Source organism: Henckelia pumila, chromosome 3, assembly GCF_033568475.1.
Source record: "Henckelia pumila isolate YLH828 chromosome 3, ASM3356847v2, whole genome shotgun sequence".
Taxonomy (NCBI): Eukaryota; Viridiplantae; Streptophyta; class Magnoliopsida; order Lamiales; family Gesneriaceae; genus Henckelia; species Henckelia pumila.
Genome location: NC_133122.1, coordinates 64,476,570 through 64,504,359, shown reverse-complemented (window position 1 = coordinate 64,504,359; position 27,790 = coordinate 64,476,570). Strand labels below are relative to the sequence as shown.

The 27,790-nt window shown below is 44.9% G+C and overlaps 3 protein-coding genes and 1 pseudogene across 5 annotated transcripts; 1 reads left to right on the top strand and 3 right to left on the bottom strand.

Annotated features, from left to right (window-relative positions):
• Positions 1-1,132: 1,132 nt before the first annotated feature.
• LOC140888899 (uncharacterized) lies at positions 1,133-2,297 on the bottom strand. Its single transcript, XM_073296601.1, has 2 exons — positions 1,779-2,297; positions 1,133-1,702 (listed from the first exon to the last, which is right to left on the bottom strand). Exons 1-2 carry the CDS (start codon positions 2,199-2,201, stop codon positions 1,133-1,135), a joined length of 993 nt encoding a protein of 330 aa, XP_073152702.1. The 5' UTR covers positions 2,202-2,297.
• A 3,181-nt stretch (positions 2,298-5,478) lies between these two features.
• On the top strand, positions 5,479-10,822 carry LOC140890702 (OVARIAN TUMOR DOMAIN-containing deubiquitinating enzyme 12-like). Of its 3 annotated transcripts, none has more exons than XM_073298694.1 (12): positions 5,479-5,702; positions 6,578-6,948; positions 7,118-7,245; positions 7,971-8,044; positions 8,532-8,586; positions 8,678-8,752; positions 8,852-8,925; positions 9,006-9,054; positions 9,866-9,950; positions 10,105-10,161; positions 10,369-10,464; positions 10,584-10,822. In XM_073298694.1, exons 2-11 carry the CDS (start codon positions 6,612-6,614, stop codon positions 10,455-10,457), a joined length of 1,023 nt encoding a protein of 340 aa, XP_073154795.1. In that variant the 5' UTR covers positions 5,479-5,702; positions 6,578-6,611; the 3' UTR covers positions 10,458-10,464; positions 10,584-10,822. The 3 variants fall into 3 exon arrangements, with proteins under 3 accessions (XP_073154795.1, XP_073154794.1, XP_073154793.1); XM_073298693.1 differs by having other exon boundaries at positions 7,073-7,245; XM_073298692.1 differs by having other exon boundaries at positions 7,070-7,245.
• Positions 10,823-12,234: 1,412 nt separating this feature from the next.
• On the bottom strand, positions 12,235-13,460 carry LOC140888898 (high affinity nitrate transporter 2.4-like; annotated as a pseudogene).
• A 12,033-nt stretch (positions 13,461-25,493) lies between these two features.
• Positions 25,494-27,725, bottom strand: LOC140888897 (uncharacterized). The gene has a single exon (XM_073296600.1). It carries the CDS (start codon positions 27,723-27,725, stop codon positions 25,494-25,496), a length of 2,232 nt encoding a protein of 743 aa, XP_073152701.1.
• Positions 27,726-27,790: the final 65 nt, after the last annotated feature.

The window sequence follows — 27,790 nt, the reverse complement described above, 5'->3', positions numbered from 1 at the left end:
TACAGCACCTCAAAACACGCCTAGGCAATGCCAAAGGAAAATGGGTGGATGAGTTGCCAAGTGTTCTATGGGCATATCGAACCACTCCACGCTCTTCAACTGGAGAATCTCCTTTCAACTTGGCCTACGGAGCGGAAGCTGTGGCTCCTGCCGAAATCGGAGAGCAATCATGGCGAGTGAAACAGTACACTCCATCTGGAAATGACCAAGCCCTCCGAATTTCATTGGACTTGGTGGATGAACTGAGAGATGGAGCTTCAACACGAGCCGAGAGATATCGAGCTTGTATGACTAAAGCATACAATGACAGAGTCAAACCAAGATCTTTCCAAGTAGGAGATCTTGTATTGAGAAAATCTGACATCTTAAAGTCTGTGGGCAAGCTGGATCCGAAATGGGAAGGCCCCTACAAAGTAATTGAAATTGTGAAGATGGGAACATATCGCCTCAAACATTCAGATGGAAGAATACTTCCCAGGCCTTGGAACGTGGCCAACCTGAAGAAGTTTTATGCATAGACTGCAACTCTCGTCAATAATAGGCTAAATTTATCTTATGTTTTCATATTACAATTTTGTGATACATTGTTCAACTAATTTGATTATTGTTTTTATATAAACAGATTACTTTGTCGAAAGCATATCATATCTCCTCTCCTATACTAACGCTTACTTACGACATAAACGTCATAGACCCTAGCAATCATAAAAAATTTCCAACAGTAAGAGGCTTGGCCAGCCCCTTGGGACATTTGAACTTATGACGCTGTAAGAGGTCAGGACGACATAATAACATTATAAGTCCCGGGATACCTCACCACGCACCAAGTGGGTTTAGGAATTCCCCATGAGACAAAATCTTGGGAGATTGATCCCCTCCCAAGTACTCCATTGTTAAAGCGATAGTATTTTATTCATCAAACAAGTATGCAATAGCAACTTCAAAATGCAAAAGAGATATGATAATCGACAAATACTTACTTACTCAAAAAGAACAAAAAAAAAGTCTATGACTTTGACTCTGTCACAAAAAAAATTTTGCCCGAAAGTGGCAAGAAATAATAAAGCTAAACTGTTCCACGGTTTAGTCTCCATATAGCTCTGATACACACTGTCATTATTGGTTGTATAAGCTAAAAATTCGAACGCAAAGCTTCGATCATCTCCTCATCACCTAGACCTCCCAGTAAATCTCCTAAGGGAGGATCCGAGTCATCGTCAACTCGGGCAATACTAGGCTCCGGAATTTGGGGGTGAATCATCATAATAATTTCCTCTGGAACTAGTTGAGTTTTCCGTAGTTCTTTGCGGCAATCCACTACAACTTCATCATGAATAACGATCGCCCGCTGAATCACTTCATCTCTAAAATCTGTGGACTCTCGATAGCATTCAATTGCTTTTTCTCCGGTACTTCGCAAGAGATTCTTGCCTATTGACGAATTGAGAAAAGTTTCACCGGTCTCCGATTCATGGGAATATTTTCCCCTAAGTAGCTCCATATCCTTGCACATTGCATCATACTTTTTGGATTTCTCTTCAAGATCCTTTTGCGATTTGAGAAAATCATCTCGGGCCTTAGCACCTTCCTCGCCGAGTCTTTTGCACTCTCCCCTTAATGACGCCAGCTCGTCATCAAATTTTCTCCCGGAATTTCGAGACCTCTCTTCTCGAAATTGAAAAGTTTGGGCAAGCGATAAAATCTGCAAAGACCCATAGATAAGGAGTATTGTTTACTACATAAAAATCATAACAAATATCAAACGTATAATAATATACCTGGAAGGCAGACGAGGCAAGAGACCGAGTTAATACTTCGGTAGGCTGAGGCAGTAGATGCAACCTGTCATGATCTCCAATGAGATTAGCTCCGGTTCTCCAACCAATCTCTGGATCCTTCAAATCCCAAAAAGAACCAGCATTATTCTTGTGATTCACACCCTCCAAGAACAAGTGACGACCCTCATGAGTATCGGGAGGAACTGTTCGTTCATCCTCACGTCTTCTTTTTGGATTTATTCTACCATTAGCATTCTCCCTAGTACGGGTATCACGATCAGCATCATTTCTTCTACCACCATTCCTTCGGTCACGAGTGTCAGTATTTTTAGATGGAGGACCAGAACAATTGACACGGTCGGATGGCCCGGGAGAATTCCTCCTCCTTGGAATCCCTTGGGAATTGTGATTACCTCGATCCATTGGTGACTCTTTTCTCGATGTTTTTGACGGAGTTTTCTCGTTTTTCTCTATGCAAGCGCGAACCTCCGCCAAACTTAATTTGTCACCTACAAACAAACACAAAGAGAAGAGTGACAATGATCAGTAAATTTAATAAATTTTAAATTACCACGAGTAGAAGAATCCAAAGAAGACGCAAAATACAGTCATCAAAATTCAATTTGAACAAAGCATTACCGGCAGGAATCAAACTTTTTGGGTCAACCAACTCCTGGAAGAGGCCTAAGGAACGACATTTAAGTTGCAATTCACGGTGGATTTTGCTAATATAATTTTCCTATGGCCCGGACTCCAAACTATGGGAACCTCCCAACCATAATCCCATACATAAACAAAATTTTTTCTCCAATCATTTTTTGGAGATGGACAACGAGATAAAAACTTACAATCTCCCCGAGGTAGAAAATAAGTATAGGAACCCGGCATGGAGCGACGCACCGAGAAAAGCGCATAGAATAAGTCTATAGTCGGTGACATTTTAATTTCACTCATTCTACGTAGAAAACACGTAAAGAGAAGAATCGCACTTGGTGTTAATTGACTTAAACCCACCCCGAGACTATCTACAATTTCTATCAAAAGGGCATGAGGAGGGAGCGAGAAACCAAAATTAAAGTACTCCAGATATACAGTAAAATATCCCGGAGGCGGTTCGTGGCAAAGATCTCCATTTTTGGGAATCTTAAGGATATTTTTAGAGGATAAGTCAAATTTTTTACTTGGACTTAAAATCTCCGACTCGTCCAAAAGACGCTCGCTCACTCCTCCCGGAGACTCTTCAGAACCACTATTATCGCAAGAATTCGGTTTTCTATCAATTTTTAAGCAAGGTGGTCTCGTCGTATCACGAGATACCACTGTGTTCAAATCACTCAAAGAATATAAACATTCGTCAATTTCATTGTCATCGCCAGATTCAGTTGGCGAGGAGGGATAAATTTCTCGGTTAGCAACCAACACCGAAAATACTTTACCCCGTGGAGGATGCCCTGAAATGATTTTTTTTTTTTAGAAAAAATATATATATATAATAAAAATATATATTTTACCAAAAAATAATATTAATTAAATAATAATAAAGCAAGTAGTAGCGTCGATTACGTGGTAGTAGATTGTATATGTTTATTAATATGATTTGTATATATATATATATATATATATATGGAATACATAAGCATAGAAATTACTTATTATTATTTTATTTTTAGGAATATTATATATATACCTATACGTATAGATATGTAACATGTGCATATTTATATACGATTGTATATGTGTGTATCCATCACAGACCGAGGTTCAACAACTTTACCCACCGTCCTCGGCTGGCCGCCGCGCAGCCTCCTTCTCCGGCGAGTTTCTCCGCCGCGCAGCCTCCTTCTCCGGCGAGTTTTCCGCCGCGCAGCCTCCTTCTCCGCGCATCCTTGGACAGCTCCGTCTCTCGCGGCCACGACATAGCTTCATCGAGCCAGACCAGAAAGTTTCTGCACTTCCCGTGTCTGGAGGTCGACGGCCATAGCCGGCTCACCACGTATCCATTCACGTCTGGCAGTCAAGCCCAGAATTTGGCTCTGTTCCTCGCCGGAAAAGCAGCCATGACTGGAACTCGATTGTGTAAACTCCATCACCACCGTCTCCAGCGAATTTTCCGTCGCTGCGTAGCCGTTTTCTTCATCATCGCTTGCCGCAACTCATCTTCGACGGCAACCTTCTTCCCGTCGAGCCAGATTTGGAAGGCATGGAAGCTCCTCCATGGCTGGACATCGACGGAAGCCCTCGATGGATCAACACGCAGCCATGGGTGGGATTCCACTTCGCGAACTCCGGAACCCTCCTGAGCAAAACCGCCACTTCGTTAACCACCGCCGGTCCGCCACCTGCATCTCCTCGGCAGCACCATTGCACCACCATCGCCTCTCCTGTATGTTGCCGCCCACTCGTCGTCTCGACGAAGAAGATGATAACCCATAGCCAGAGATGGAGTATCACACATATACGTGGAATATTGATACACATATACACATATATTCGATATATACATACGCACACAAAATCTGTTCAAAAAAAAAAAAAAAAAAAAAAACAAGAGGATTTTAAGGCCAACACGTGTAGGCACATTGATGGTTACCTGCCATGTGGATTTTTTTTTTTTGTCCTTTGCTTATTTTCAATTGAACGTGACGAAACGTGCTGCAATCACAAATCAGAAAAATCGAATTGCGTTAGTAATTATGGTGAAACCATATTGCGGTGCTGAATTTATAATGACAGTAGTTGGTAGAGTCCTACTTGGTTTCTACTATTAATATTTTAGCAGAATTTTAATTCTATCCAATTACATGGGGATTATTATTATTCTACCAGAATTTTAATTCCACTACATCACAGTCCTGATAGGATTTCTCCATCATGGTTTCTCCATCCATGACCGGGCAGGTCGATGCCCGTAATTTTCGCATTGGCAAAAAATATTCGTTCTCGGCAATTAAATTTCTGACAATACTCCGATAAAAATTCTACTCTCGGACCTCCCACACACGCGACATGCCCGAGAGTGGGGGGCCTATGATAGGTTACACCTACAAATTCAACTGGGCCTGAGCCCAATCATGAAGGTCCACTCCGAATATTTTTAAGGCCCAAGCTTATTTAAATATATATTTTTTTCAAGCAGGCCCTGAATTCTACAAAGGCCCATAAGAGGCTTAAGCCCGTGAAACTCTCCGAATATCTATAAATAGCTCAAGTCACTTCATTATTAAGGTACACACTTTCTTAAGCAATATATCGCTCTACTCTCGATTATTATTCCTTGAGTAGTAACTGACTTGAGCGTCGGAGTGCCTTCGCCGAGAACCCTCCCGGCTCCTCTGACTTTGTTTTGTGATGTAGGAACAACCCACTGAAGATCTCCATCGGGAACATACAAGGACTTACTGATACTCCGGACTTTGCGGAAGCAACGTGTCACATACAAGTGATTTTTGGCTACATCATTATAATTTATATGATAAACTATTTTTATAAAACAAAAATGAATATAAAATAATTTTTGTAAAAGCCTCTTGTTTCGTCATGCTTGAGCCAGTTTAGACTTGGGAAATAGAATCTAGTTATTTATTATTATTATTATTATTACTATTTTCAAAAATAAAAAATAAAAAAAATTGTTTTTTGCATATTCCTTCATGCACTAATGAGTGTTCCCTGTTTTTATCACACTCCCAAACAGATACATTCACATGGAAGCTTTCACGCCATCACTCGAATCATTCTCCATAAATAAAATACCGATTATTATTATTATCATCCATTGATCTCCATTTCGATTCCCATCTTCTCATTCTGTGGCGCCCCGAAACTGTATAATTCATGTGTATATAACGAGTGTATCTACGTACAGCAAGTGTGGTGAGCGAAGATGGCAATTTCAGATATGGTCTAGAATTTTGAGAGCTCAAGGTCGGTTTTTTTTTTTTTGGGTTTAATTTTTTTTTTGAATTTTTCTGCAATGCATGCTGATCTTGTTCTCGTATCTTTATTTGATTTGATTTGCGTTGATTGATTCGATGCTTTATATATCAGTGATCGGATGAAATAGTTGATTCCACGTCCGTACGTTGCTGTTTGTTCCGAGTATAGATCAAATGCGCTTATAAATTTCAAAATTGATCCTTTTTTTTTTTCCTATTGAGATTTTGCTTCGAGTCAGGTAAGTTGCTAAATTAAACATCATAAAAGGAGGAGGAGTTGTGAGATTTAGTTCGGATCGAAATGTTGAGCTTTTTTGTACTTCACCCGTATCTTGATGGACACGATTTTACATATAATGAAAGTTCATTTTCGAGTTCATGCTGTTTGGATGTTATTAAATGATTCTGAGCAATGGAGTATTTGATTAGACGGGCTTTCGAGTGATACTGCTAATTTATGGTAATCCGCTGAAATAGAGCAAAAGAAACATTGCAAAATGGGTTACTCTGCAACTCTTAACAATATGGTTTTAAATGCTCATGTGCTTCCTTTATTTATGAATTTTAGGGCCTAAGCGTACCAATGTTTAATGTTTTTGGCCGAGGATTTTGTATCAGAGGAATAATAGATCTAGTCAATGCTCATTTCATGGTAACTATTATGCTTATTTGCAACGTGACATTTCCATCTTTGATTTGCATTTGTATCTGCTTAGGAAGTCAACAAAGGACAGTGGTGTATTTTGTCTAGTTCAGGGATTCAATAAAAATGTCTTTAAATACCCAAAGCACAAATTATCAGTCTTCACTCTTGGGGAGATGTATGGTGTATTTTCCTGATTAAATCAAGGTTGCTGTATGCAGGCTCATTCTCAAAACAAATATTTCGTTATTCAAAATGATTACCTATGAACAAGATCCTGATGTTGTCCGTTGGGGTCTTCAGCTGTTCGATGGTGATCCATATTCTAATTGTGGATATTGTGGTTCCCTCATGCAACATGATGCAGACTATTATCCAGGGTATTACTCAAAAGGATATCACGACGATGCTGACTGCAGTAATACAGGAAATCAGGAGCTTACTGTGAACTGTCTTCATGAAGAATTATCTCAACTTTCAGTAACTGAACCAGTCAAGCCTTTCCAGGAAGGGGTGCAACATCCACAAACATCCTACTGTTCTCAGGATTGGTTTCCTCAATCGCTGGGAAGCTACAATTTCGAAATTGAAGGTACAAGAGGCTTTCAAACTGACTACTTTCTTTGTCAATATAGTTGCCCTAAGCACCACATGACTTGTAAAAGAAGATTTCCTGTCACCATATATAGTTGCACTAATTTCTTTATGACTAGTAGGAAATGACAATCGCCACGAAGTAGAAACTGATTTGGGGATTTCAGCTTCATGTTCAAGCCCTGGAGAAGAAAAATATTGCGGGGAGGAGTGGTTATACTCATTAGAACTAATGGATGGGTACTCTTTGGATGGTGAAGTGGGAAAAAGACTGAACCAGATGGTTCCTATACCAGTAAGTGTAGCTCTGTTGAAATATACTTTGTCATGTGGGAATTCATATTACTTTTGAGTTAATGGATGTTCGTTTTAGTTTAATGACAGATCTTGAAATTCATGCGACTTAGCAATCTGTTTGACATGATTAAACGACTGGATACATTTTATATTATATTGGTGTGACGAATTAAACCAGCACTATTTAATATGTGGTATACTTATTAGGCATGCTTGGTTTTTGTTGCTACCCCAGTTTTCGACATCTGCATCATTTTACTTACATCTTGACTACTCACTTATGAACTTTATCAGTCATTACAAGTTCTTCACATTCTTGTGCACTTTTCTTCAGCATTGAAGCGTTAGAACGTACAACTAATTTTCATTGAGCTTTTCCATTTTGATGTTTATTCTCTATTGGTGGGTGAGGTATTTTAAATTTCTATTGGTGTACTATGCATCTAAAGGCAGATCATAATTATATGATAGTCTAAATAAAAAACAAAGCCTTTACTTGGATGGATGTTCATATTGGTTCATTAATAATGCATTGCTTCTAATCAAGGTATCATTTATAAAAATTTGATCTTGGTCATTAATTTTTCATTAGTGTTGTGCCAGGATTTCATTTATGGATCACTCTAAGTCAGATATGCTTGCTCATGCTATGCTTACTTGATTGCAAATATAAAGAACTGGAGACTGATATGTCTCTGTGTTCCCATGGTCTCATCTGTGCAGCATATTCCTAGAATTAATGGTGAAATACCATCCATTGATGAAGCAACTTTAGATCATCAGAGGCTTCTGGACAGGTATTGAGATTTATCACTTAACATGAGGCTTTTGTGTATAAAAAAAGTACTCTAATGCAGTTAACGCTTGATGGACATGTGCCCAATTTGAATGGTGTTAGATTTTTCTCTTTCATTTGACCACATCACTACAAAACTTGACAAAAGAAGTGTCAACAACAACAGCTTTTGTGTAGGCAGTGTCTTTGAAATGCTCATTTGTTTTGTCATTTCTATTTTTCCAAAGACAGAAATAATCGGTGAAGACTAAATTAGAAATGGGATGTTTATAAATTTTGAATAATATAATTGGGACATTCCTCTTAGCTTTGATAAGAGATCACTATGATTGTTCTTGATAACACGCGTCTGGTTGAGTGTCTTTGCAATAGCTTGTTTCTTATCTGCTTGTCAACGAAAAGAATAAATCGGGATGATATTTTTAGGTATAGATTGATGTTATTCAGTTATTTTTGCAAATACTTAGATGCAATGTTATCTCCTGTAGATTACAGGTGTATGAGCTGGTAGAGTTCAAGGTTCAAGGTGATGGTAACTGCCAGGTCAGTTTCTTCATTAGTCAATATGTTCAGATACTTGTACAAAGCGGCATAAGATGACCGCCATGAATAACTAAATGAGCATTTCTCCCAGTTTCGAGCTCTGTCAGACCAATTTTATCGTACTCCAGAGCATCACAAATTCGTCAGACAACAAGTTGTAAATCAGGTTAATGCTGCTTGACTATTCTCTTCACGCTCTTCTTGAAACTGTAGTGTGGTTTTGTTTGAAGTCATATTTCATTTGCTGCAACAATTGGACTTCCAGCTAAGGTCTTGCCCAGAGATATACGAGGGATATGTATCCATGGCTTATGAACCCTATCTGAAAAAGATGTCCAAGTATATCTCTGTACTTGATATTAGATAACTATTTTCTGTTCCTATTTAAGTGACCCCTGACATTATGCTCATGATATAAGGAGTGGAGAGTGGGGTGATCACGTCACTCTGCAAGCTGCTGCGGATTCAGTAAGATTTCTTGTCTCTCTTTCCTCGAGTCATATTGACGTGATGCTTTAATTCTTCGCATGATACAATATAAACTTCGAATCTGCAAAACAGTTTACAGGAAATTAGCCTTTTTCTATCTTGTTGATCACCTTCACAGAGACAAATTTCTTTGCACTCAACTATTGTAAATTTATGTGTGTTTTAGTTTCGAAGAACCTTGCCATGGATACTGATAAGCTAGAAAAATATGCCAAAAAAAAAAGTTGTGATGATAGCAAGATTAGATTTTATCCCAGATTTTGTTTTATGTGACTTCTGAGATTTACTTGATATTCTAGCACATATAAACTGTTTTGAAGTGTAAAATAGGAAATACTGAAAATGCTGTTCTTTTGTTGCCTATTTTACTAATTTACTATAACGTTTTAGTGTTTCTGATTTATATTTGACAATATGCACATGGACCATGGATGATAGTGGAAACTACAATTTAGGTAGATACATCCCAACATGGTAATTTAAGTTTGATAGTTGAGACTTACCGGTAAAGGCTTCTTTTTTGTTGTGGTAGATCCATACTTTTAAGAGAGGACTGCTCCCTGTGTTTTCAGAAGAACACGGAAAACTTCGTTTGGAAAAAAGGCATAAATCTCCCAGTATTTTTAAATTGACGCAAAAAAGTTAGATAATAATTGAAGAATAGGTATCTTTTTACAATAACAAAGGGGACAAAATACATTTTGCCTGAGGATCTGCAGTATAATACATGAGCTAGAGGGTGGATGCCACTGTTTCTCTCGATTTAGTGACTTTATTTGTTTTGCTGCAGTATGGTGTAAAAATATTTGTGATAACATCATTCAAGGACACATGCTACATTGAGATTCTTCCTAGTATCCAAAAGTCTGAAAGAGGTAACGTTAGTCTTATTAGTCAGTATGAAGTTCCTACATGTGACAAGTATAATTGAATATATCTTCAGTGTATTGCCGTATGAATCATGCCATTGCTTCTTTCTTTCATTTTTCATTTAGTATCCTTCTTTTCTGGGTTCCAATTCTTCTGCAGTTATCTTCTTGAGTTTTTGGGCAGAGGTTCACTACAATTCCATATATCCAGAAGGAGGTAAATTCCAACTTCCTATCATTCATGGAACCCAATCTGGACAACCATTTTTATATCAACACCAAGTTCAGAACTGTTATCAATGGGACATCTCATGCTAACGCGCCTAGAAGTTTAGTTAAAGATGGTTTAATATACTTTGAAAGATAAAAGTTTTTGCATGCTATTTGAAAATCTTTTTTATTTGATAAAAGTTTTTCCTTCCAGATTGCCCGACATTTCGGACAAAAAAGAAGAAGAAATGGCAGTCAGATCAACATGAACATTTTGAGTTATCAGATGATTACAGTAACTGATCGAATGGTAAGTTCTAGACACACTATATACATTTCGATCATCAATTACACTTTCATTATTTGCATTCAGATATTGCTCTAGTTCTTGGTTTCTGTAATATAATTCTAATCTGTTGCATTGAATAGATCACAGAGCCGAAGCCATTGATGACCTGTTGATCTAGAATCTGTTTCTGTCCTGTCTGGAATCTGGAGCAGCAAACTTAACCTTATTCTTTCTGAATAAATTAATTCTTGGAACATGAAAATTTCCTCCATCTTTTCTGCTTGTACATCAAGCCAATATTTTGCATTGGATATTTCTTTAGAACGTTTTGTCTGTACCGAATTCACATTCTTTTGATGCACAAAAAAGGGGGACAATAATTCAGATGATATGGTTAACCCATAAAATATAAATGCTATACAAATGAAATTAAGGACGTTTGTTAAAATATATCTTGCTAGTAGCAAGAGGGGTGAATAGAGAACACATTGTTCTCAGATCGGAATTGAATTTGTTGATGATATTTATGGGTTCTGTTTCCATCTGGAACAAAGCAGGTCTGCATGAGTTTTTCCCAAAACAAAAGTTTAAAAAAATGTTTAAAAATAAAATAGAATGAGCCATATAACGATTGACAACCACTTTAAAAAAAAAAAAAAATTTGAAAGGAGACAATACTGAATCTAGCAACTCAAATTTGTTAAGCTGCAAAATTTATTTCAATATTGGTCTCCAAGTTGGATATTTTCAAAGGCAATTATGCTAAAGAGATACTAGGGAGCTAGCAGCTGAGATTGTGGCTAAGTGAACTCGTTAAGAATTTTGGTATAATACTACTGCTTTTCGCGGCAACGACACCTTTAAGGTTCTGTATGATAGGCCACCACTTTCTCTTATCCAATAGTTTTGGGTGAGGCATTGGTGGAAGCTGTCTCCCGAAAGTTGACAGAGGGATGAGGTTATCTCTCAAACTAAGTTTAATGTAAATCGAGCTCGAAAACAAATAATGCAATATGCTAGCTAATACACATTGCCAGCATGTGAAGCTATTATATATTTGCACACAGACAACCGTCAATGGCTTAGAGGATTAATCAGAAATTGTCTTCTAGGTACTTTGGGTCTTTCTACATCATATAAAAGATTGAGGTTATTGCTTATGAGTTAATAACAGAATGGTCGATATTGCACCTATTGCTTCATGCAGTACTACTTAAGCGATCAAAAGAGTGAAAGAACTGGAGGTGAAGTTGCCCGAAGAGCTCGGGATGGAACTAGAGCAGAGCAATCGTATGTTTTAGAGCAGGTCTTTAGAAGACAGGTGATAAAGCCAAAGTAGGAGCTATTTTGTTTAGTATTGCTGCTAGAAGTACTAGGGAGGTTAGAGAAATCGATCTACAGGGACAGAGTTAGAGAGATATGCATCTGTTATGTTCTGATACCTTTCTTGCTCTTGGGGATGTTTCCTAATGAGAGGATTTGGTCATTCGTTTCGCAAAAAGATTATTACTGTTATATTGAATCGACATCTTTATTCTTGTTCCGCCATTGTCATTTGCTTATTTTTTATTTGGAGGTGAGGCTCTGCATCTGTCTCATATTCATTTGAACTTCTAATTAGCGTGTGTTTTCCCTTAAGAAAACTTCATTGAAAATCTGATCATACATTGACTCTTTACACTTCGGCCCTGTTTTACTTGGTAAGAAGTAAGAGGACTCAAGGAGTGTAACGAATAAAGATACACATTTAGTGGCTAATGGTATTATTGTTTGTACTTGAAAACACATATATCAGACATAGTTTGGTGTGGCGTTTGGCGGTGTTGGTGCTGAGGTGACACGTGTCCCCCTTTTGGATCGACTGTTTTCAGCGAATTTCAAGGTATTTTGATGCATCCCTTGCTGCTTCTCATCCTCGGTGTAGTCGGCGGAGTAATAGTGTTCTTCGGTGAACTTGACGTCCTTGGAAGGTGGAAGAAACATGCTACCCATTGTGGGAAGTGAACCAATGTGACGGGAAGAGTGCAGGCCATTATCATGATCCCCATGTTCCTGAGGCCGACGGCTGTGTCGTGCGTGGCACTGGTGAAAAAGAGCAGTTGTGTTAAGCCAGAACCGAAGTTTCCTCCAGCTCCAGTCATGCCAGATATTATGCCTAAGGATCTTCTTGAAATGAAAGGGACTATGCCGAAAGTTGCTCCACAGGCTGCCTGGGCGCCGATAGAGAATATGATCATATGTGTAACGGCCACAGGAAGGGAATTGGCCTCCCCTAGAAGTAAACAGAAGGCTCATCCCATAGTTTGTAGGGTCCATAGGGTCCAGAGTCTGCCTCTCATCCCGAATTTTCGGGCTGCAACATCGGACGCGTATCCGCCGAATGGGCGAGCAACCAGGTTAGCCATGCCGAAGGTGGCTGCTATGGTTCTGGCAGTACGGAGTTTGAGGTCGAATCTGTCGTAGAAGTACTCGGCGATGACATTATCGGTAGACAACTCAACTCCCATGGAGTATCCGTAGAGGAGTACGAAGATCCAGGTCCTGTAATTGGTGACAGCATAGCGAAACACCTTCCAGAATTGATCTTTGGCAACTTCCCCCTTCTTCTGCAAAGCACTTAAGTTCCCATCAGGAAAATCTTGGCCCAAAGTCATCACCAAAATACCCATAATCACATGAAGCCAACCCGGAACGAAGAATGCGATCCTCCAGGCTGTAAATGGAGTGGATCCCGCCTTCCTGATGATCTCATACAGCAAAGGCATCAGCAGCTGCGTCGCACCTCCTCCCATATTCCCCCATCCTGCCGCCGTCCCGTTCACCGTCCCGATAATCTTGGTTGTTATCCTGGTAGGCCCAGACGGTGAGTCCGGGGTCGGCCTGCAAGACGGGAGCCCGACATCATCCCGGTAAGTCCCGGGTGATGGGCCCAGGTCAGACGTTGAGCCCGGGGTCGGCTTGCAAGACGGGAGCCCGGCGTCATCCCGGTGAGTCCCGGGTGATGGGCCCGGGGCCATCTCATAAACCGGGAACCCAGGAGCTACTTCAGGGGCACAAGTATCCAGGATGAATATCCGGAAAACCAGGGGCCCGTAATACTCGGTGGGCCCAGGGTCATTTTATATAAAATGAAGCCCATACCTCCTTTACGTGTGGCAGACTCTTACTGCAAATCAAATCATTAGGCAACATGGTGAAACAGTATGGGCTCGGTATGGGCTCTCCCTAGTATTGCGGGAGGGTCAATCCTACGTGAAAACTATCCCATCACAAAAACAGTTGTCAGTTGGGCCATGCTGGACAATCATGGAAGAGGCCGGGTCAATACATATAAAAGGGAGGCCCCTTTACTACAAAGGGGCCATAAAATAAAAAAAGAAAAAGAGAAAAAAGGGAAAAACGCAAAAAAGCAACAACTCAAAAAAGAACCCACGTCGGGATATTCATTTTATGATGTTCGCATCATTGGCGCCGTCTGTGGGAAATTGAGATTTAAGACGTAGATATGACGATTATTGAGGATCCTGAAAGCTCCCAGCGAGCGATGGCAAATCTGCGGGAGCAAGTGAACGCCATGGTAGAGGCAGCGTTACAAAGGATCCTAGCTCTACAACAGGAGAAGAGGGAAGGAGATCCGGAGAAGCAGCAGGAGCAGGAGCAGGAGCAGGAGCAGGAGCAGGAGCAGGAGAAAAACCAGGGGGAACCACGGAAGGAGCAGGAAAAAACAGTAGATAAGGTGCGGGAAGAAGGAAAAGAGAAGGAGAAGATAGGAGGAGGACGAGAGGGCATACAGGCGGAACAGGAGGCAGAATCACACGCTGAGTCTGCCCATGTCACCATGGTGGGGGAATTGGAACTGCTGAAGCAAAAAATTTTAAAGTTGGAAAACACTGACTCGCGGGAATCTTCGCGAGTCAAAAGCTCGGGATGCCCTTTCTCGCCGGAGATTATTAAAGAGCCCTTGCCATTACAATTCAAATCAGCGAAGATCAAAGGATACGATGGTAGTGGTGATCCAGAAGAGCACATGGCCCGGTTCGAAAATGTGGCCATGTTACATTGTTATAATGATCAAATCAAATGTAAAGTTTTCTTAACCACATTGGAAGATTCTGCCCAACGGTGGTTTGAAAACTTGGAGGACGGAAGCATTGATGTCTTTAAGAAGTTTCGGGAAATCTTTCTGCAGCATTTCAGAAGCAGTAAACGATACCGAAAGACTACCCTCAGTCTTTTTGAGGTGAAGCAGGTCGGAGAGGAATCTCTAAGGGCATATATCAAGAAGTTCAACAAAATAACTTTAGAGATTCCAGCGTGCGCACCTGAAACCCGGATCACAACCTTTACTCAAGGTCTCAGGGAGGGAGAATTCTTCCGGTCGCTGGTAAGGAAAACTCCTCGAAACTTTGAGGACCTATTAGCCCGGGCTGAAAAGTACATTAACACGTAAGTATTCTTTCTTCCTTCATGTCTACTGGTACGTCTTCTACCTACGGGGCGAATGCCAAAGGCTCGCCTAGAGACGAAGAGCCTAGCGGTGACTCGAGCGATGCTCGTTCCGCCTCGGCTCTTCCTTCCCGACCTCGCTTTTCTAGAAAAACTTCCCACGCCAAACACTCCGTAGCCTCGTCCTCCAATGCGAGGGGAAAAGGAAAAAAGAAAGTGCAGAACCCCCTCCCCCTTGCCTCTATTCTGCCAACCCTAGGATGGTTCACCCATCTTCCCAGCACCTTATCGCAGGGGGCGGCGGAGGAATTGCGTAACTCGGGGGAAATCCCCTTATCTTATACCTTGTTTCGCCCCTTATCAGGGAGCACACCCGATACCCCTCCGTCGGGTTGTCATACCTTTTTTTAGGATCAAATCCGTAGCGGTCTTCGCTTTCCCATTCCTCCTTTCTATCTGGCGGTTGCCAACTTTTTCCGAGTTCCGGTTAACCAATTTCATCCGAACTCCTTCCGAATTATGGCATCCACCTACATTCTTTTCAAAATGCATAACTTAGCCATCACCCCCCTCATTTTTCACTACTTTTTCTCCTGCCGTTTTAACGAGGGGGCCTTTTCTTTGGCCGCTCGGCAGAACGCTCGCTTCCTTTCCGATATCCCTTCTTCTCTGAAGGGCTGGAAAGAAAGGTACTTCTTTATCCGCCCCCCGGTCCCTTTCTCTTTTAGGACCGGATTTTTGTCCAGCCTTCCCCCTCAACCGGAACTCCCTGAAAACTATAAGGTTGAGGAGCCCTATGTTCGCAGCCTGGCTTTAGTGGGCAACCAAAACTTCTCTTCCCCTGTCCTTTTCACGCCTGAGAATATGATAGCTTACGGGTTGAGTACCCGGGTGGAAGATCCCCTTAACCAGGTGATCGACGCTTATGGTGCTCCGGGAGCTCAACCTGGTAAGTTATGGTTCTCTTCCTGTTGTTTGTTTTGATTTGTTTGTTGCATCCTATCCCTAATATATTGCTTTCTTATGGCAGATTCATCGAACGTGATGAGGGAGGAGTTTGCCCAGCGAGCTAGAGAAAGGCAGGCTGCCAAGGAGAAAACCAAGGCCTTAGCGGAAAGGCGGAAGAAAGCCAGGGAGGAGGAAAAGAGCCGTGCTGTCCTTTCCGGCCCTCCATGCTTTCCTACCACTGTATCACTGCCCCCGCTCCAGGCTTCTCTCCCCCCTGCTTCTCTCTCACTTCTCCCTGATGGAGCTTTGGCGGATACTGTACCAGCCTCCTCCCATATCTCCTCTCAGCCCAACCCACCTCTATCGGTTGAGGATTTGGAGGATGAAGTTCCGCTTTCCCGGCGAAAGAGGAAGGCTCTCCGGGACCCTGACATGATCATTCTGAGCGACCCGGAGGACGTTACTGCCCCTGTCCCTTCTTCTCCAACTCTCCCGGCTAATCCCGACAGGTCTCTAGCCTTGAACTGGGACATCCCCTCGGCCAGCATGGAGCACATGGGATGCGCTTGGGGGAACCGAGTAGATTCCTCTACCTGGAACTCTCGATTTCCCTTATTCCTGTCAGGGACCACCTCTTCGAAGTCTGCAGTGGTCCAAAGTCTGCTTTCACCCGAGGAGAGAACATCTCTGTCGGTGCGGGGTGCTACCTCCAAGTTCTCCGAAGGTATGGGCTTCATTTTATATAAAATGACCCTGGGCCCACCGAGTATTACGGGCCCCTGGTTTTCCGGATATTCATCCTAGATACTTGGGCCCCTGAAGTAGCTCCTGGGTTCCCGATTTATGAGATGGCCCCGGGCCCATCACCCGGGACTCACCGGGATGACGCCGGGCTCCCGTCTTGCAAGCCGACCCCGGGCTCAACGTCTGACCTGGGCCCATCACCCGGGACTTAGCGGGATGATGCCGGGCTCCCGTCTTGCAGGCCGACCCCGGACTCACCGTCTGGGCCTACCAGGATAACACTACACCTCCGGAAAATAGTCGGGCTAGAACTTGTTTCGCTGTCCCGAGAGATTAGTATGGCCCTTCCCCGGTGGTCCTGTGCAGTACACTGAGCTCCACGTCAGCCCTAAATGCTTCGTAGTACGCGTTGTCAGAGATTTTGTCAGAGGTCGCTTTAGCTTCCCAAGCACGCTTTGCGCATCTCTTTCGTTCAATTCAAAATAGACGGCTCAGATTGCCCAGACCTTTTATTAATACTCCAGAATTTGTGCTTTCTCTTCACCTTCTCATTGTCTCCCCTTTCTTGCGCAATTGCCTCTGATCATCTGTCCTTCGCTCCCAATTCCGTCATTCGTCTCCCGCACACTTTCACTTCGCCTCGTAATTACGTAAGTATTCTTTCTTCCTTCATGTCTACTGGTACGTCTTCTACCTCCGGGGCGAATGCCAAAGGCTCGCCTAGAGACGAAGAGCCTAGCGGTGACTCGAGCGATGCTCGTTCCGCCTCGGCTCTTCCTTCCCGACCTCGCTTTTCTAGAAAAACTTCCCACGCCAAACACTCCGTAGCCTCGTCCTCCAATGCGATGGGAAAAGGAAAAAAGAAAGTGCAGAACCCCCTCCCCCTTGCCTCTATTCCGCCAACCCTAGGATGGTTCACCCATCTTCCCAGCACCTTATCGCAGGGGGCGGCGGAGGAATTGCGCAACTCGGGGGAAATCCCCTTATATTATACCTTGTTTCGCCCCTTATCAGGGAGCACACCCGATACCCCTCCGTCGGGTTGTCATACCTTTTTTCGGGATCAAATCCGTAGCGGTCTTCGCTTTCCCATTCCTCCTTTTTATCTGGCGGTTGCCAACTTTTTCCGAGTTCCGGTTAACCAATTTCATCCGAACTCCTTCCGAATTATGGCATCCACCTACATTCTTTTCAAAATGCATAACTTAGCCTTCACCCCCCTCATTTTTCACTACTTTTTCTCCTGCCGTTTTAACAAGGGGGCCTTTTCTTTGGCCGCTCGGCAGAACGCTCGCTTCCTTTCCGATATCCCTTCTTCTCTGAAGGGCTGTAAAGAAAGGTACTTCTTTATCCGCCCCCCGGTCCCTTTCTCTTTTAGGACCGGATTTTTGTCCAGCCTTCCCCCTCAATCGGAACTCCCTGAAAACTATAAGGTTGAGGAGCCCTATGTTCGCAGCCTGGCTTTAGTGGGCAACCAAAACTTCTCTTCCCCTGTCCTTTTCATGCCTGAGAATATGATAGCTTACGGGTTGAGTACCCGGGTGGAAGATCCCCTTAACCAGGTGATCGACGCTTATGGTGCTCCGGGAGCTCAACCTGGTAAGTTATGGTTCTCTTCCTGTTGTTTGTTTTGATTTGTTTGTTGCATCCTATCCCTAATATATTGCTTTCTTATGGCAAATTCATCGAACGTGATGAGGGAGGAGTTTGCCCAGCGAGCTAGAGAAAGGCAGGCTGCCAAGGAGAAAACCAAGGCCTTAGCGGAAAGGCGGAAGAAAGCCAGGGAGGAGGAAAAGAGCCGTGCTGTCCTTTTTGGCCCTCCATGCTTGCCTACCACTGTATCACTGCCCCCGCTCCAGGCTTCTCTCCCCCTTGCTTCTCTCTCACTCCTCCCTGATGGAGCTTTGGCGGATATTGTACCAGCCTCCTCCCATATCTCCTCTCAGCCCAACCCACCTCTATCGGTTGAGGATTTGGAGGATGAAGTTCCGCTTTCCCGGCGAAAGAGGAAGGCTCTCCGGGACCCTGACATGATCATTCTGAGCGACCCGGAGGACGTTACTGCCCCTGTCCCTTCTTCTCCAACTCTCCCGGCTAATCCCGACAGGTCTCTAGCCTCAAACTGGGACATCCCCTTGGCCAGCATGGAGCACATGGGATGCGCTTGGGGGAACCGAGTAGATTCCTCTACCTGGAACTCTCGATTTCCCTTATTCCTGTCAGGGACCACCTCTTCGAAGGCTGCAGTGGTCCAAAGTCTGCTTTCACCCGAGGAGAGAACATGGCCCTTCCCCGGTGGTCCTGTGCAGTACACTGAGCTCCACGTCAGCCCTAAATGCTTCGTAGTACGCGTTGTCAGAGATTTTGTCAGAGGTCGCTTTAGCTTCCCAAGCACGCTTTGCGCATCTCTTCCGTTCAATTCAAAATAGACGGCTCAGATTGCCCAGACCTTTTATTAATACTCCAGAATTTGTGCTTTCTCTTCACCTTCTCATTGTCTCCCCTTTCTTGCGCAATTGCCTCTGATCATCTGTCCTTCGCTCCCAATTCCGTCATTTGTCTCCCGCACGCTTTCACTTCGCCTCGTAATTACGTAAGTATTCTTTCTTCCTTCATGTCTACTGGTACGTCTTCTACCTCCAGGGCGAATGCCAAAGGCTCGCCTAGAGACGAAGAGCCTAGCGGTGACTCGAGCGATGCTCGTTCCGCCTCGGCTCTTCCTTCCCGACCTCGCTTTTCTAGAAAAACTTCCCACGCCAAACACTCCGTAGCCTCGTCCTCCAATGCGAGGGGAAAAGGAAAAAAGAAAGTGCAAAACCCCCTCCCCCTTGCCTCTATTCCTCCAACCCTAGGATGGTTCACCCATCTTCCCAGCACCTTATCGCAGGGGGCGGCGGAGGAATTGCGCAACTCGGGGGAAATCCCCTTATATTATACCTTGTTTCGCCCCTTATCAGGGAGCACACCCGATACCCCTCCGTCGGGTTGTCATACCTTTTTTCGGGATCAAATCCGTAGCGGTCTTCTCTTTCCCATTCCTCCTTTCTATCTGGCGGTTGCCAACTTTTTCCGAGTTCCGGTTAACCAATTTCATCCGAACTCCTTCCGAATTATGGCATCCACCTACATTCTTTTCAAAATGCATAACTTAGCCATCACCCCCCTCATTTTTCACTACTTTTTCTCCTGCCGTTTTAACGAGGGGGCCTTTTCTTTGGCCGCTCGGCTGAACGCTCGCTTCCTTTCCGATATCCCTTCTTCTCTGAAGGGCTTGAAAGAAAGGTACTTCTTTATCAGCCCCCCGGTCCCTTTCTCTTTTAGGACCGGATTTTTGTCCAGCCTTCCCCCTCAACCGGAACTCCCTGAAAACTATAAGGTTGAGGAGCCCTATGTTCGCAGCCTGGCTTTAGTGGGCAACCAAAACTTCTCTTCCCCTGTCCTTTTCACGCCTGAGAATATGATAGCTTACGGGTTGAGTACCCGGGTGGAAGATCCCCTTAACCAGGTGATCGACGCTTATGGTGCTCCGGGAGCTCAACCTGGTAAGTTATGGTTCTCTTCCTGTTGTTTGTTTTGATTTGTTTGTTGCATCCTATCCCTAATATATTGCTTTCTTATGGCAGATTCGTCGGACGTGATGAGGGAGGAGTTTGCCCAGCGAGCTAGAGAAAGGCAGGCTGCCAAGGAGAAAACCAAGGCCTTAGCGGAAAGGCGGAAGAAAGCCAGGGAGGAGGAAAAGAGCCGTGCTGTCCTTTCCGGCCCTCCATGCTTGCCTACCACTGTATCACTGCCCCCGCTCCAGGCTTCTCTCCCCCCTGCTTCTCTCTCACTCCTCCCTGATGGAGCTTTGGCGGATACTGTACCAGCCTCCTCCCATATCTCCTCTCAGCCCAACCCACCTCTATCGGTTGAGGATTTGGAGGATGAAGTTCCGCTTTCCCGGCGAAAGAGGAAGGCTCTCCGGGACCCTGACATGATCATTCTGAGCGACCCGGAGGACGTTACTGCCCCTGTCCCTTCTTCTCCAACTTTCCCGGCTAATCCCGACAGGTCTCTAGCCTCGAACTGGGACATCCCCTCGGCCAGCATGGAGCACATGGGATGCGCTTGGGGGAACCGAGTAGATTCCTCTACCTGGAACTCTCGATTTCCCTTATTCCTGTCAGGGACCACCTCTTCGAAGGCTGCAGTGGTCCAAAGTCTGCTTTCACCCGAGGAGAGAACATCTCTGTCGTTGCGGGGTGCTACCTCCAAGTTCTCCGAAGGCTTATCTCATGCCTATACGGTGAGTACGGGTCCAGTGTCCTATTTCTTTCCTTGCTTCTTTTGTCTTATCCCACTTTTGTCCTGCAGGGCCTATGCATGCTAGCCAGTGCTCTGGAGGAAACAAACTCCGTCCTCCACCGGGAAAGAGAAAAAAACTCATTCTTTCGAGGAGCGCATGGCCCAGCTTCGCCTTAACACCGCACAGCTGCAGGGGATGCATGATGCAGAAGTTGGTGCTCTGCGCTCGGCCCTGGAGAGTTCCCGGGCGAAAGCTTCCCAGGCCCATGATGAATGGCAAAGAAAACTGGCCGCCGCCCAAGAGATTCATCTAAAGGCGTCCCAGTCTCTTCAAAACCAACTGAGGGACGCACGAGAGGAGACTAACAAGGCTTTGGCCTTATCGGATGCTGCCCGGCGAGAGACGGAGATGCATCAAGCTGTGATAGAGAAGATGCAGGCAGGGTTGGTAGCCGCCTGGACAGAGGCGGGCCTGTCTCGCCTGCTAGCCGAGGATGCCGACTCCTCTTTGAAGAAGCAGCTGATGACCGAGTCTCAGTGGAAGCAAGCTTTTCTGGCCTCAAAGGATTTCAAGAAGATGGTGATAGACCAATCCTTTGACTTCTTTGCTCAGGGTTTCGACCTATGTTCTGTGCAATACGAAGAGGCCGGGTTAAGTCAAGAGGGGGTCCCGGACATCCACCGAGCTATTGCATCCCTGCCCTCTTCTTCCATGACCGGGGAGGAGACATCTCCTGAAGAAAAGTAAAACTAGTGCCCGAGGCGTGTCTACATTTCTAGGGATTTTTTGTTTCTTTGTAAAAAACATTGGGTAATGAATATGTTCATTTTGATTTTCTTTGGCTTTCTGTCAACTTGCGTATTTTGAATTCCCTGTTGAGTATCTGGACGTTGAATTATCCAGGTGTTTTGCATATCGGGTAGATCACCTAGATTCCTATGGCAACCCTGAAATGACACATCCGGGCCTACCAGGATAACACTACACCTCCGGCAAGAATTCGGGCTAGAACCTGTTTCGCTGTCCCGAGAGGCATAGCACTATAAGACAATCCTGATCCACCGATGATGAGCTGTTGGTTCCATACATGGCCCATGTTTGTTACTACAGGCTTTAAGTACCAGAGTAATGGAATGCCTGGGTTTATGGTGCCAGGGTAGGGGATCACCTGGGCTTTAAGATGCCATGGGTTTGCCATGGGCTTTGAGTACCAGGGTAGTGGAACGCCTGGGTTTTAAGGTGCCATGGGTTTGCCATGGGCTTTGAGTACCAGGGTAGTGGAACGCCTGGGTTTTAAGGTGCCATGGGTTTGCCATGGGCTTTGAGTACCAGGGTAGTGGAACGCCTGGGTTTTAAGGTGCCATGGGTTTGCCATGGGCTTTGAGTACCAGGGTAGTGGAACGCCTGGGTTTTAAGGTGTCATGGGTTTGCCATGGGCTTTGAGTACCAGGGTAGTGGAACGCCTGGGTTTTAAGGTGCCATGGGTTTGCCATGGGCTTTGAGTACCAGGGTAGTGGAACCCCTGGGTTTTAAGGTGCCATGGGTTTGCCATGGGATTTGAGTACCAGGGTAGTGGAACGCCTGGGTTTTAAGGTGCTATGGGTTTGCCATGGGCTTTGAGTACCAGGGTAGTGGAACACCTGGGTTTTAAGGTGCCATGGATTTGCCATGGGCTTTGAGTACCAGGGTAGTGGAACGCCTGGGTTTTAAGGTGCCATGGGCTTTGAGTACCAGGGTAGTGAAACGCCTGGGTTTTAAGGTGTCATGGGTTTGCCATGGGCTTTGAGTACCAGGGTAGTGGAACGCCTGGGTTTTAAGGTGCCATGGGTTTGCCATGGGCTTTGAGTACCAGGGTAGTGGAACGCCTGGGTTTTAAGGTGCCATGGGTTTGCCATGGGCTTTGAATACTTTAAACAAAACACACATTTATTCACATAACAGCATGGAATACATATTACAACAAGTTTGCTTGTTTAAGAGTAATACAACTTGAGATGCAACGTGTTCCAAGGCCGCTTCAGGGTCTTTCCTTGACTGTCTTCCAAGTACCAAGCCCCTCTCCCTACCTTCCGAGTAATCTTGTAAGGACCTTCCCACTTTGCTTCTAACTTCTTCACATCCCCTGCAGGGTTAACCTTTTTTAATACGAGATCTCCTATCTGGAATTCTCGAGGCTTGACTCCCTTGTTGAAAGCTTTCATCACTCTTCCCCTATAAGCCTCCATCCTTACGGCCGCCCTTCCTCGCTTCTCCTCTATCAAGTCCAACTCCTGTGCTCGGCTACTGGTTCCTTCCCCTTGATAAGCTTGTATTCGGGGAGAAGATTGCCCAATCTCCACTGGTAACACTGCTTCGGACCCATACACCAAACCGAAAGGTGTTTCTCCAGTAGCTGTTTTCGGCGTAGTACGATAAGCCCACAACACCCTTGCAATTTCCTCCACCCAATTTTTACCCATGCCATAGAGTCTGGCCTGCAAAGACCGTACTATCGTTCGATTAGTTACCTCCGTATGTCCATTACTCTGAGGATAAGCCACCGAGGTAAAGGCCTGCTGTATCTTCATCTCTGTGCACCAATCCTTCATCTTCCGTCCCTGAAACTGCCTTCCATTATCAGAAACTAATTTCCGAGGAACACCAAACCAGCAAACAATATTTTTCCAAATGAAGTTTAACACAACTTCTTCTGTAATTCTTGCAAGGGGCTCCGCCTCTACCCATTTAGAGAAGTAATCTACCGCAACTAGAAGGAACTTCTTCTGCTTGGACCCTAGAGGAAAAGGTCCTACAATATCCAAGCCCCACTGGTCAAATGGGCAGGATGCCCATACTGCTTGCAACTCCGCTGCCGGCTTATGAGAAAAATTTCCAAATCTTTGACATCCTTCGCAAACATTGACTACTTGATGGGCATCCTGCTGTAGAGTAGGCCACCAATACCCGGCTAATAGAGTACGCCGGGCTAGGCTCCACATTCCTCCATGATCCCCACAACATCCTTCATTTATTTCTTGGAGCACATATTTCACCTCCTTCTCCTCCAGGCATCTTAGTAGTGGGCCCTGAAAGGATCTCCGATATAGACTCCCATTCAAAAGGGTGAAACGGGGTATCTGTCTTCTGACCTTTTGGGCTACTGCCCCATCTGAGGGAAGAGTCCCTGTCTGTAAATAGCTAATGAGAGGGGCCATCCAAGATTCTCCCTTTTCTTCCTACTTTTCTTCCTCTATTGCCAACACCGACCCCACTTGTTGTATCACTTCCCGGTTGTTACCACTACTCCAGGAAGTAGCCATTTTGGCCAGCGCATCTGCCTCAGTATTATGTTCCCGGGGAATCTGCTCTATGTTCCAACTGGAGAAATCACTTCCCTGTTTCTTGACCAGTTCCATGTACTCTCGCAACCTTTCTTCCTTAACACTGAACATTCCCTGTAATTGCTGCACTACCAGCTGGGAATCGGAGTAAATAATTACATGCTCCGCTCCTGCCTCTCGAGCCAACTTTAAACCCGTCGCGACTGCCTCGTACTCTGCCTCATTATTGGACTTGAAAGTGTGCAACCTCATGGCTATCCGGGTTTTTTCCTGCGTGGGAGAGATCAGAACCACACCCACCCCACTTCCTTCCGAGCTGCTAGCCCCGTCCATGAACACCCTCCATACCTCCTCCTGGCCGAAAGTAAGAATCTCTGTCAAGAAGTCGGACAGAGCCTGCGCCTTGATAGCAACCCGGGGTTGATATTCGATGTCATACTCCCCTAGCTCCACCGCCCATTTGACCAGTCTACCCGAAGTATCTGGATGAGTCATCACCCGACCCAGCAAACTATTAGTTAAGACCGTGATTGGATGGGACAGGAAGTACGGTCTAAGCTTCTGGGCTGTAAGGATGAGCGCAAGAGCCATATTTTCTATATCACCATACCTAATTTCTGGTCCTTTCAAGGCATGACTTACATAATAGACAGGTTTCTGGTCCCTAGCTTCCTCTCTTATTAGTACGGAACTCACAGCATGCTCGGTTGTAGAGAGATATACCCACAACCTTTCTCCGGGCTTTGGTTTGACCAGAACCGGCAGATTAGCCAGATGCTCCTTCAATTCCTGAAAAGATTTCTCGCATTCTTGAGTCCATCCAAATTTTTGGGCCTTCCTCAACACCTGGAAGAAGGGATAACTCCTATGAGCCGAGCGGGCGATGAATCGGGACAGGGCGGTGATTCTCCCTGTCAACTGCTGCACTTCCCTGATAGAGGTTGGTGAGGGCATTTCTTTCAATATTTTCACCTTTTCGGGATTTACTTCTATCCCTCTCTCCGTTACCACAAAACCCAAAAACTTCCCACTCTTGACTCCGAAAACACACTTGGCCGGGTTAAGTTTTACCCTGTACTTTCGAAGAGTGTTGAAGGTTTCTTCCAAGTCGGGAATGAAATCCCGCCCAGTTCGGGACTTTACCAGGATATCATCTACATATACTCCACATTCCGGCCGAGCTGGCCTTCAAAGACCTTGTCCATCATCCTTTGATAGGTGGCCCCTGCATTTTTTAACCCGAACGGCATAACCACATAACAAAAAGTCCCTCCAGAAGTGATAAAACTAACCTTGTCTTGATCCTCCTATGCCAGGGGGATTTGGTGGTATCCCTGGTATGCGTCCATAAAGCTGAGCAACTCAAAGCCTGATGTAGAGTCCACCAGCTGATCAACCCGAGGGAGGGGGTAACAATCTTTAGGGCAAGCTTCATTCAGGTTTCGAAAATCAATGCACATCCTCCACTTCCCGGTAGCTTTGGGTACCAGTACCACATTAGATAGCCAAGTAGGAAACTGTACCTCCTGGATATGTCCTGCCTCCTTTAACTCCCGAACCTGGTCAGCGATGACTTTGTCCTTATCCGCCCCAAAATGCCGCTTCTTTTGTTTGATAACCCAAGCTCCCGGGAGGATATTTAGTTTGTGTTCGGCCACTTGAGATGGGATTCCAGTTAGCTCCTGGGAAGACCAGGCGAATACATCTGTATTCTTGGCCAGGCACGCTTTCAACTGATTCATAAGGCCGACCTCCAAATCCTTAGCTAACTTGACAATTTTTCCTTGTTGTTCTGGGAATAACTGCACTACCTCATGTTCCTCCTTAACTTCCCCTATTGTGCACACCTCCTTTTTGCCAGGATCACCTCTTCCTTGCTCACCCCGAGCTTTCTTGTTGTCCACTCGTACCGTATCAGCATAACACCTTTGAGAGGAGGGTTGGTCTCCTTTTACTTCCCCTATCTGGTTTCCCACCGGGAATTTAATCTTTTGATGATATGCAGAGGCCACAGCCATGAAGGCGTTCAAAGCTGGTCTCCCCAAGATGACATTATAGGAAGACGGAGCTTCTACTATTGAAAAGAGAGTCATGATAGTTCTTCTCAATTCACTGGCTCCCAGGGTAATGGGCAACCATACCTCTCCCCGAGGCTGTACTGTGTGCCTTGCGAACCCGTAGAGAGAGGTTTTCACCAAATTGACCTCACATCCCAGCAGGTCCATTTGTTCAAAAGCTTCTTGGAAAATGACATTTACCGAGCTTCCAGAATCAATGAAAACCCGCCTTATGTCATAGTTGGCTACCCTGGCTTGGATGAGCAAAGCATCATTATGAGGGGTGATCACGTCCTTTAAATCCTCTGGCCCGAAGGAAATGACCGGGCAAGAGGTTACTTTCCGGGCCTCCAACCCCAATACTTCTCTCTTACTCCAAGATTTCCGGGCCCTATTCGAATCCCCATCAGTGGACCCCCCTGATATCATGTTGATGACTCCTCGGGAGGGTCCGTCTCGTGCCCTATCTTCCAATCGCTGAGGTGGAACCTCCCGGGCTTTTTCTGAGATAGCCTCATTAGGCCTGTGTGTCGCAAATCCCGGTGCCCGATAAGGCCCTCGCTGTCTTTTATCCATCCTCCTTTCCTCTCCTGACATCGGCCTTTTTGCCTCCGGGGCGCGTCTTCTGCACTCGCTGGTATCATGAGTGTTGACCTCGTGGATGGAGAAATATTTTCCCGCTCCTTTCAGGGAGGTCTGCCGAACTTCCTCCTCGCACACATGGACCCCTCGATCTCTAGTTACTTTCGGCGGGGCATGAGCCATCAACCTCCCCAGATAATCATTTTTTCCTCCTCCCGAGTTATTTCTATTACCTCTCTCTCTGTTTCCCTCTCGCTTATCTCTATCCCTCTTTTGCTTCTGGGCCTCTTCCATGTTAATGTACTTTTCAGCCCGGGCTAATAGGTCCTCAAAGTTTCGAGGAGTTTTCTTTACCAGCGACCGAAAGAATTCTCCCTCCCTGAGACCTTGAGTAAAGGCTGTGATCCGGGTTTCAGGTGCACACGCTGGAATCTCTAAAGTTATTTTGTTGAAATTCTTGATATATGCCCTTAGAGATTCCTCTCCGACCTGCTTCACCTCAAAAAGACTGAGGGTAGTCTTTTGGTACCGTTTACTGCTGCTGAAATGCTGCAGAAAGATTTCCCGAAACTTTTTAAAGACATCAATGCTTCCGTCCTCCAAGTTTTCAAACCACCGTTGGACAGAATCTTCCAATGTGGTTAAGAAAACTTTATATTTGATTTGATCATTATAACAATGTAACATGGCCACATTTTCGAACCGGGCCATGTGCTCTTCTGGATCACCACTACCATCGTATCCTTTGATCTTCGCTGATTTGAATTGTAATGGAAAGGGCTCTTTAATAATCTCCGGCGAGAAAGGGCATCCCAAGCTTTTGACTCGCGAAGATTCCCGCGAGTCAGTGTTTTCCAACTTTAAAATTTTTTGCTTCAGCAGTTCCAATTCCCCCACCATGGTGACATGGGCAGACTCAGCGTGTGATTCTGCATCCTGTTCCGCCTGTATGCCCTCTCATCCTC

What these genes read in the sequence shown, in the direction of transcription:
- LOC140888899 (XM_073296601.1), bottom strand. Translation starts at nt 2,201, where the DNA reads ATGGATCGAGGTAATCACAATTCCCAAGGGATTCCAAGGAGGAGGAAT. An exon ending in TTGCCTCGTCTGCCTTCCAG is followed by an intron (nt 1,703 to 1,778) that starts GTATATTATTAT and finishes GGGTCTTTGCAG; the next exon opens with ATTTTATCGCTTGCCCAAAC.
- LOC140890702 (XM_073298692.1), top strand. Translation starts at nt 6,612, where the DNA reads ATGATTACCTATGAACAAGATCCTGATGTTGTCCGTTGGGGTCTTCAG. An exon ending in ACCAGATGGTTCCTATACCA is followed by an intron (nt 7,246 to 7,970) that starts GTAAGTGTAGCT and finishes TCATCTGTGCAG; the next exon opens with CATATTCCTAGAATTAATGG. An exon ending in TATCCAAAAGTCTGAAAGAG is followed by an intron (nt 9,951 to 10,104) that starts GTAACGTTAGTC and finishes ATTCTTCTGCAG; the next exon opens with TTATCTTCTTGAGTTTTTGG.
- LOC140888897 (XM_073296600.1), bottom strand. Translation starts at nt 27,725, where the DNA reads ATGGTGGGGGAATTGGAACTGCTGAAGCAAAAAATTTTAAAGTTGGAA.